At 39.8% G+C, this 10,458-nt stretch overlaps 1 protein-coding gene across 1 annotated transcript; it reads right to left on the minus strand.

Annotated features, from left to right (window-relative positions):
• Positions 1-8,159: 8,159 nt before the first annotated feature.
• On the minus strand, positions 8,160-10,458 carry LOC119741422 (retinoschisin-like). The gene is made up of 4 exons (XM_038217167.1): positions 10,227-10,458; positions 9,155-9,268; positions 8,573-8,766; positions 8,160-8,318 (listed from the first exon to the last, which is right to left on the minus strand). The coding sequence occupies exons 1-4, from the start codon at positions 10,456-10,458 to the stop codon at positions 8,160-8,162; spliced, it is 699 nt and encodes a 232-aa protein (XP_038073095.1).

The raw sequence follows: 10,458 nt of genomic DNA on the forward strand, positions 1-10,458 counted from the left end.
TCGCCAGCTCCGGGCATTTTCTTGGGGGGGGGGGGGCACAGCAAACTTATATATACTTTTTACGCTTATGGTTTTTGCCGAGGGGGGGGGGGCTCCTTGGGCCACCTTGGCGACCCCCTTGGTCCCTCTTGGCGACGGGCCTGGAAAGATAGGACACTCCGCTGAAAAAAAGGAAACAGGAAGTAGCTGCTCACAGCGAAGGGCGTCACCACGTCCGTGGTAGGTAAAACGCAGCTACTGCTTCACCAACCTCGTCCCCAGTGCTTACTTTATTTCCAACACGGTTTCCAATAGTAAACCCTGGATAGGAAACTTTCTTCCTGTATCCTGATTCGATACCGCAATTGGCTAATAATGGATTTTTATCGTGTACTTCAAGTGGAGTGCCATTGAGCGTAGTGATAATACACACAAGCATTCATTAAAATGAGATATTAATAATTGAAATCAAGACCATTGTTTTTACTGTCAGTTGTAATGGTTTGCATATGAGGAACAAGTCAACTCTTTTTCTTCTGAAATGTTGTTAGCGATATAAAAATCCTTTGCAAGTTCTCGTTCATTCATCGAGGTGGGAAAACGTCCATGTTTCATAATACTCAATGTGTATTAACCAGTTCGTAGAATTATCAGAGGTGGACAGCCGAGCTTTTGTGATCTTTTTATTCAAATAGACATAACGTGAGATTTGAAGGTTTGCATGGTGGAAAGATACTAGGACAAGAAAAGTTTGCGGTAGCACCATGTGAATAACATTCTCCTGACGACGGGCAGAGCATACTGTTCGAAACGTTGAGTCCCTCGGTTCTTTTCAGAATCTAGCCTTTAGTCAAGTCCCACGCGCTTACCCGGACACGTGACGCACCCCGGATGCTGACACGTAAAAAGACTCGTGCTAGTCTTTTTACGTGCCAGCATCCAGGGTGCGTTACGTGTCCGGATGGTCCGGGTATAGGCGCGTGGGACTTGACTAAAGGCTATTCAGAACCACACATACATACATGTACTCACAAAAGAGATTTATTCACATGGTGCTACCGCAAACTTATCTTGTTTTAGACATAACGCGGGAATAAAATATGCAAATGACGTGATATATTCACAGTTTAAAGTCAATAAGATGTACTTTATTATTTTTTTCATAATGAAATTGAGCAAGCCGAATATTTTTTAATATTTTCAAATTCAGTCATTTTCTTTTTTTACTCCCCTGCAAGAAGAAGCCGGTAGAAAGCCTTGCGAATCGGTATCGGCTGAGCACCGCATGCATGGTTGTATACACGGTAGCCTCATCAGTAACCTGTACTCTGAAACCGACCACTCGCATGGCGGTTTGCATCATGTCCTATTAGCCAATATATTCGGCTTTTCCAAAAAGAGAGACTGACAACAACATTCCATAGGGAAAACGTTCCTTTCGCGCAACTCACAGGCAGATGTGATAAAAGTATAATATTGTCGAATTAGCCGGTTATGCTGTAAAATATGACCGGCGTTTGTATGGTGATAAAGGAAGGATATTAAAAAACATGCTGACATATATTTACAGTTATAATTCTTTTTCATTTCTTGAAAAAAAGGTAAAACATACTGGTACTATCAGTGGCGTAACTGGGCTGTTCCCCCCCCCCCACAACGAATGCCCGTGCCCCCCCCCCCCCCCCCGCCCGGCGCTCCCCGTTTAAAATCTTGACATGAACAAAAATTTGTCATTTGCCTTCAGTGCCCCATTAAAAATTGTGTGCACCCATGTGCCCCCCCTCCCCACCCACCCACCCACCGGAATTAAACCTCACGCCACTGACTGTTAACACCTATGAACAAAAAAGTACTCTTAACGTCTTCCACCTGGTGTCTTACGTCGAGGAAAGTATCATTAACTTATTAATAGGGAAATTGTTTAGGTTCTTGGGAATTTGAATTACATGTTTGACAAAATTTCATTCTTCCCGAGGGATTTTCTCAGCCTTAACGATTTAGGTAGTTTTGTGATCTAAAATCGCTTGTAATTTCATACTTCATGACATCAGAATAACGTCACAGCAATATTGAGGCCGATGTCTCATTCAAAAGTGAACAACTTCTATATTGCTAGGAACAGAACTTTATCATAATGTGATGATCACAGTGTGGTTTTAGTGTGCTAAGGCTAATCATAAGCTAATGTCCTTTATAAAACATTGATTTAGTGTTGACAATGAGTTTTTATAGTGATATCTTTATCAAATCATTTCTCGTAATATATCAGACCAGAGTTTTGCTAAATTTCCGATATTCCAATTTAAGCCATGAGAGTCGTTTTATCTTAAATATGATCTCAATATGATTAAAAGCAAATCTTGAATTTGTTAGTGTCATTTAAGAAAGCAACAAGTTTTATGCAACCTGTCAGTAAAGACATTTTTGGGAATTTATGATTGTTAATGTTTAACGTGAAGTGAATTAGTTTTCTCCGGGATAAATAGGGGAAAACAAGGCAGAGGTGTGATTTCCTACGAAGCTTTGGGGAGTAATTTAAAACAAGTTGAAAATACAAAAACACAAATTAACTTCGACCCAGATCAAATCAATACCCTACAGTTTATCTCTTGTTCCTCTGCCAGTTTATTGTTCATATAAGAACAGGTGGGGAAAACCTCAAATGCACCGACGAACAAGAAAGAATCCACGACAATGCTTCAAAAACGGGATATCCATGCAGAACGAGATTTTTGCATGTCATCATCTCCACATCGTAAGTCGACTTGGCAAGATAATTTATCTCGACAAGTTGTCATCTCGACTTCAGGAAGTCGACTTGGCGAGATATTTCATCTGGACAAGTCGTCATCTCGACTTCGAGAAGTCAACTTGGCGAGATAATACATCTGGACAAGTCGTCATCTCGACTTCGGGAAGTCGACTTGACGAAATAATACATCTGGACAAGTCGTCATGTCGACTTCTGGAAGTCGACTTGGAGGGATAATGCCTCTGGACAAGTCACCAAGTCGACTTCGGTAAGTCGACTGGGCGATACAATTATGTGATTAAGTCGCCTTACTCTCGGCGATATGTCAACATGACGTGATAAATTATCTGAGTAAATAAAGAAGTGGATGGCACTCATGGAGCGCCGTACCAAATAAATAAGAATTTTCTTCTTTTATTATTTTAACATGTCTGAGACATTTTATTGCAGAGTATTACATTTTCTTTTTCAGATTTGTGGCTCGGGAGGATTTTTTTTAAAGGGAAATAAAGTCCGAAATTATAAAATGGTCTGAATCCCATCTTGTGAATACGAGGTTACAACGATAATATTGGCATGGAGTCAGAATAAAATTTGTCAGCGGAAAATGTTTTAAGTACAAAAAAACAGTAACTGCGCATGTTCAGTGCATATCCGGCAAACTAACGTTTACTAAAGGTTTGCCGTCTCCGGCAAAATATCCACTGCCATAATAATAATAGGGACGCCGCGATAATAGTTAATACTATAGGAGTCCGACTATAGCCTAGGCCTAGTCTAGGAAATGCCTGCAAATCAAACCTAAATAATCCCAAACACGATGCCACCTTTCACCTATTAAATGTAGTCTGAGGATCAGACATTCATCACCTGTACAATCACGTTTGTTGTGCAAAGGGATATTCCACAATTTAAAAGTAGCCTACCCTTTATACCCAGATATATGGCAAAACATTTCTGCAGGGATACTGGGAGCGCCCTCTATAAATTGGAGTGAGCAGGTTCTGCTCCAGGGTTTCAAACCTCGGGATCATTTCGGCTGCAGGTTCGTCTCTCTTAAAAATACTTCAAGAGAGTATAGTAGAGCTATCTCATACCAAAATTTAAAAAGGGACGTAAAATCATGAAGCTGTATCTGAAGCCATGACCGGAGATAAGTGCAGGTTTGAAGAAAAAAAACACCTTTTGTTTCCCCGGCAATTATTCATACTCGTTGCAAAATTTTGATTCAGGCAAAATGTATTAATGTTAATGCATTGTTGATGTTCCATAAAAGAGGCGCGGCCCCTAACGTGGCGCACTTTGATTTTTCGCCTCTAGCGCCATGCTAGAGCAAAAGTTTAACCTGAAATTCCACAGTACAGCCATGTGGTTGCGAAGGGCGATTTCTAAAGGTTACGTAACACTTTATTTTGAATGAAACTACATGTACACACACATGTTCACGTTGGCGGGCAAAATCTTATTAATTTCTCCCATTTGGAAGACCGTATCTTCATCATTCAACTTTCAGGTTTTATTTCCCTTATAATGATCCAAGTATGTGCTACAAATCGTTGTGATATGTTCTTTACTTTTCGTTGAAATTGCGGGAAAAATAGGCCTGGCTACGTGCATTTTGAAAGCTGTATCACTGGCGTTAGCAATGTAGCCTCACAAATAAAGTTCCTATCCATTATGGTGTGCAGTAAAATGTGCATAAAAGCCTCCTTCACGGGCTATTAATTGATAAATATCACCCTTTTTGCCGGCTTCCATTGGTCGATACCGAGACCCACGCCAAGTCACGCCACTTGAAGTGACGCTAAATGAATATGCTAATATGCCCGTCGTTATTGTGCGGTGCCAGGCCGAAATTGGTCAGCCGTAGCGCCTACGGCGCTATGAAAACCATGCAAGTGGGTTGGTCGGAAAAATCCTCGTCGAGATTATCCTTAGACATATTTTGAGCTGTAAAACAAGCGTTAGCACCAACAGATTAAGCTGAAATTCGGAATATACTTAGATGATATAAGTGTTCAACTACTCGTGAAATAACACATTTCGTAAATTCCTAGAAATTGATATAAATAAATAGATTTGGGGACGTTTTCGCTGAACGATTTCTTCCAGACTTGAAGGTCTGCTTTACCAGTAACCATGCAGTATTGAGGTTTCGGCATCGATGACGGCGATTTTTTTCACTGACATGAAGTTTAGAATTTCCTCTTCCGTTGTAATTTAACATTTCAATCATACTGAGCATATTTTCTGAGAAACACAACGTTCAAAAGGCCATGTTTTGGGGTTCACGAATTTCACCGCTCTGTTACAGCGTCTAAGTACGTAATCGGATTAGCTTTACTTGACAACCAGCCAAGCTTCACCCTCGCAACCGTAATATGGCTGAGTAACTCAAGTGAAATTGCATCAAGCTCTAAACATTCACGTTCATAAATCTTGAGTTTACCTATACCCGTTACAAAGTTAGCAGATTATGGCGTGATTTTCTGATTTTATTTTTGAAGTGCACATTGAACCCTATAAAAATAAGAATTGTTTTGGACCAACATCTAGTTGGGAATCGGAGTAGAGATAACAATGGTTTATCAGAATTTTTCAACTTTAAAGAAATTGGGATTTTCCGAGATTTTTTCAAGTGCGCCACGTTTAAGGGACCGGGAACACTCGGCCGATTTTCTTGAAAATATCAGTGAATATGACTTTACTTTTCTACTTAAAGTATTCTTTTCCGCACCCTCCCTCACATATTGTATCAGGGAAAATAGCTCACAATTTAGATACAGACACGTTGCTTATGCCTGGTGTTAGTCGTTTGCCATTCTTCGATTAAATGAATTATTTGCTTTTTATGTATTTTGCTCATTTCCAATAATAACACCACACAACATCCAAAGAAGAGTATTCAAAGCCTACATAACTTGTTGATGTTTCAGCTCAGTGGATATTACACTTTTCAGTGACAAACCGTGCAAAGCCTTTTGATCACGAAACACGAACAATTTCGTGAACACCACTCTTTATTCCAGAAAGCAGTCAATTGACTGATCGTTGGAAATCACCTACGTTCCTTGATTCCTTCTAAATGACAGCAAGCCAGACGGAATGATTTCACGGGGTGATTTGGCAACATTACGATGTTTAATCAAAGTAGGCTTTTTGATAAGTATGTGACTTTTGGGATAAATGCAATACGCCGAGTCACCCAAGTTAAGTTGATGTGCTATTCATATTGCTCGTTGTACGAAAAACATCATGAAAAAATTATGAGAATTTAAGAATTTATCGAGGTAAGCATGATAAATTTTTTCCATGTTTAATAATTTAATACCAGGAATTCAACACAAACACAAAAAATATATACAACAAATTCCACAAAACCATGCATTTTTGTTCGTCTCCTAAAAAAACCCAACGACTACATAGAAATGTTTTATCAGCTGCCCCAAAAATTGGCTTGTGGTAAATTTTTATCATTTAAAAAAATTCTTACGAAAATGTATCCATCAACAATTAACAGGCGAACCTTTGAGGAGCTAGATCATGTTAGATAAAAATTTCTACAGCAAAACATTCACACATTTTACTCTTTTAGGCTATAATTTTTCTTTTCATTTTACAACAAGTAAAATAACATTAAGTGAAATGGTAAGAGGACAACAATCCTAACTAATTCGTGTTTGTTGAGTTACAAACGCACAGAGTGATCGGGAAGACAACTATTTCATTAGACATTTCCCAGTTAAGTACTGAATATTTTTGTCAGAGCAGAAATAGGATCATCGAAATTTTCCGGTACAACCATTGTTTTGTTTTCAACAAAATGCATTTTTGGGGTGATGATCAATGTCAGGATACACATATACACGTACACGTACACATATTTTCGGTTTGATGACGTCATCAGTTAAAATGAGCTAATTGAATACTGATTTAGTTCAGAGAGGATACATGGTCATCAGCCTGAAAAGAACCTTTGAAAATTTCGAAATTATAATGAATGTTAAGTGTATTTGTTAACAACACCGAGCTTCCAATTTGATGACGCCATAGCATTTGACAGCCCAAGGTCAACATTGTGGTATCATTATTTGTGCTACGAAAATAGTCATTAGACAGGGATCTAATGATGGTGCAAAACTGCAAATTCATTTGCGGTTGTCTAAGGGCAATTTTGTGAAATGTTTATACAACATTCAAAAGTTTAACTGTATTTGCTGTGCCTCGAGAGCGCGCCCTTTTGGGTGATGACGTCATTATGGTGTTTTTATGTGGTTTGCATTCCTCACTAAACACTTCCATAATTTATATGTCTGTGGTAAAATGCTATTGGTTTCGAGTAATATTCAGTTTTGATTGCACTTCCGGTAACACCGGAATTGGAGGCCGTCAAGCCACGGTTTTTATGCCCAGAAATTAGAAATGTTGCTCAAGGCACCGCATAACACTTCACGAAAAATACGATAATTATGCGAACACGATACTCTACTTAATTCAAAAGATATAGGCCTAGTTCAAACTATCTTGTCAAATTCTGCTAGTGGCTAGTGGTGACGCCATCATGACGCCATAGTAATATGCACCACTCGGAATTAGGGTTGATTATGTTGAACTAAATCAATATTTAATTTGCACATCGTAACGGATGATGTTTGCAAACCGGAAATAAGGTGTAGACTGTAAACTGTGTACTGAAATTTTATCAAACCCCGAAATATGCATCACATTTTCAAATTAAAAGAAATGGTTCAACTGGAAAGGCTGAATTTCGTGAATCTTATTACTTCTGTTCTGACATTGAAATATTCACAACTTAACTGGAAAATGTCACATGAATAGTTAATTTCGAGCCCGGGCCGATCACCCTGCGTTTGTAACTCGACAAACGCAAATGTCTAGTTTGACATGTTTTCTAACTTGGACATTTTCTTTTTTACTCACCCTTTTTCTTTTTTTACTCACATTCAAACTGTCATGCAAAACAATTTACACATGTTCACGTTACTTTATCTTTACTACTTTAGCATGATTACAATATACACGCTGCACAAAATTTAATATCCAATAAAAGTTCCACACAAAAAAACTCATAGTGAATTAATTAAGGTCACGTCTTCAACCTTGTCCCCTTCGCTCTGGCATCTTATGCCTGAACCACTCAGCGCTCCCTGGCCACGCAGTCTTACTCTTTTGGAGAGGAAGGAATTTAGAAAGAGAAAGGAATCTTCTTGAAATGGCGGAAGATGTTTTGAATTAACAATGACAAAAACAAAAGGGTGCAAAAGAACTTTAATAGTTGCTATATGTGTTTCATACTAAACTTAATTCATAAGCGTTCGATACGGATCTTTCCGACAGTTAAATCAGACATATTATGTAAAGCAACGTTTAGAAACGTTTAGAAACGTTTAAAAAACGTTTAGAAACGTTAAAAGGAGTTGACAATCTTACCTTTACAACCAAGCAGCTCAAAGCGAATGCAGATATACCTTGTCCAAGACTGAGGTTCAATTTGGATGAAGCGAGTGTGCAGAGGCGCCGGGAAATAGACAGTTACTTGAGAGTCATCATCCGTGTTTCCTGGAAACTATATAATAATCGGGTTCACCAAAAAGAAAGTCAGAATTGGACCCTGAGAAAGAAGGGGGAATGGGTCAAATTATTGCTAAAGTTACAGCTTTTGACTCCAAATTTACCCTGTCAGAACTATTTTAATAACGCTGTAGAGAATGTCATTCTGGAGCATTCTGGAGCACTAGAAGAAAATAAACCTCGCATGAAAATCAAAAGCGATCACTTTGATTACAAAAAGGGTGGTATGAATAAATTCCCACAGCTTACCACTTTTGGGTTGCCGGTTTTGTCAGTGACATAGGCCCAGGCCGCGTTATCTGAGCTGTACTTGACTTTGTATGTCTTGGTCCAGACATCACTGTAGGACCTTCCTTGTGTGATGAGTCCTGTCACTGTAGTTGATTTGCCTAAGTCGACACGGATCCATTGGTTTGTATCTACGGGCCTTGCACACCAGGCAGCTAATAGGCAAAAGGGAGGCTAATTATTGGCTAAATTTGGGTTGTGTTGGGTTGGGTTGCGTTGGCATGTGTTGGGTTGTGTTTGGTTTGGTTGTGTTGTGTTGTGGTGGCGGGCTGGGCTGGGTTGGGTTGGGTTGGGTTGGGTTGGGTTGGGTTGGGTTGGGTTGGGTTGGGTTGGGTTGGGTTGGTTGGGTTGGGTTGGGTTGGGATGGGCTGCATGGGCTGGGCTGGGCTGGGCCGGGCTGGGCTGGGCTGGGCTGGACTGGGCTGGACTGGATTGTGCTGGGTGGATTGATTGTATGGGCTGGGTTAGTCTTGTTTTGCTGTGTTGTGTTGGAATATACTATAGCTTAGCAGTGATTTGATTACGTCACAGATGTAAGTTTACCCGGATAATTCAGCCGAGCCTTCCGTTTGTCGTAGCCGGGAGGACCTGCATCAGAGACAAACAGATTGTCCGTAGGAATGTCTCCATTCTCCATTCCTAATGGATCGGCACAAGCTGTGGAGCAAAAAAAAAAATGATCTGAGATAAAATCGGAAATCATGGAGACAAACTTCTCAACCCAAACGACTAAAGATGGGTCGGGTCAACGTTCTCAAGTAAAAAAAAAATCCAATGCGTAGAAGATAAGGTTGCATGGTTTGAAAACAAAAGACTTCATTTTCAACATGAAAATAGAGTTAGTGCTCAGGCCTATTTCCTTGATTTCATTTTTGTTGGTTCCAGGAGGGCCGCGAATTGTTTTTCTCAAACGACTTCCGCATTTTATGGGTGTACGCTATGGCTTTTTGGACTTCACTTTTCTGAAAACATGAGAAGAAATCATAAATTTAGTCAAAAAGAAATGAATTCGAACCTAATGAAATTCGGACTTTAATTCCCTTAAAAAAATCCTCCGAATTAAGCCTCAGATTAGAAAAGAAAAAAAATTAGGGGGAACAGTTACGGTGACTCGAACCCACAACCCTGCGGTGCAAAATCACGACTCTATCGACTGAGCTAGCTATCGCACTACACGTCAAATCCTTGGGGGGATTTTTTATATACCTGCCTACGTATTATAAAAGTATCGTAGAGGGCGCTAATCTACCATGTATGTGGATGTAGTTTGGGAAAAGAAAATTCGCAAGCCGGCCAGCCTAAAGTCCTCTTTGTTTTTCTCACTGACACATTGAATGAGTAACATTTTTGACTTAGGCCAAACAAAATAATAAGGATCTACTTGCATTTCTTATCTCCATAATTATAAAGCTCGAAGACAGTTGATCAGTCTTCTGTTTTGGCTTCTTATATAGCATATAGACTTGGCATAAGTCGGTGTTTTAGTGGGCCCTTTACACAACACTTGATGATACTCTGGTGATGAATTTAGGGCTGGTTGTGATGGCAACCGGTGTTATGAATATCGAAATAAATCCGACTTGAGTGAAGTCTATTTACAGCAGAAATCAAAAACCTTTTGTATCTGTTTTCGAAGGTGGTTTGTAGAAATCCTCGGGATAGGACGAGTCAGCTGGTATCCTCTGCAAGAGATGTAAATGTCGACATTCACTGCAGGAGGAATCGTTCACTTGCGGGAACCAGCGGGTCTCCATCGGGTAGCGCGGATCTGGCTTCTTACGAAAGGTGCAACAGCTGGCTGAGAAACTGCCCGAGGCACCTAATGAAAAGACGAACGTGTGGAGCAT

This window comes from Patiria miniata, unplaced genomic scaffold (genome assembly GCF_015706575.1).
Source record: "Patiria miniata isolate m_02_andy unplaced genomic scaffold, ASM1570657v1 HiC_scaffold_5, whole genome shotgun sequence".
NCBI lineage: Eukaryota > Metazoa > Echinodermata > Asteroidea > Valvatida > Asterinidae > Patiria > Patiria miniata.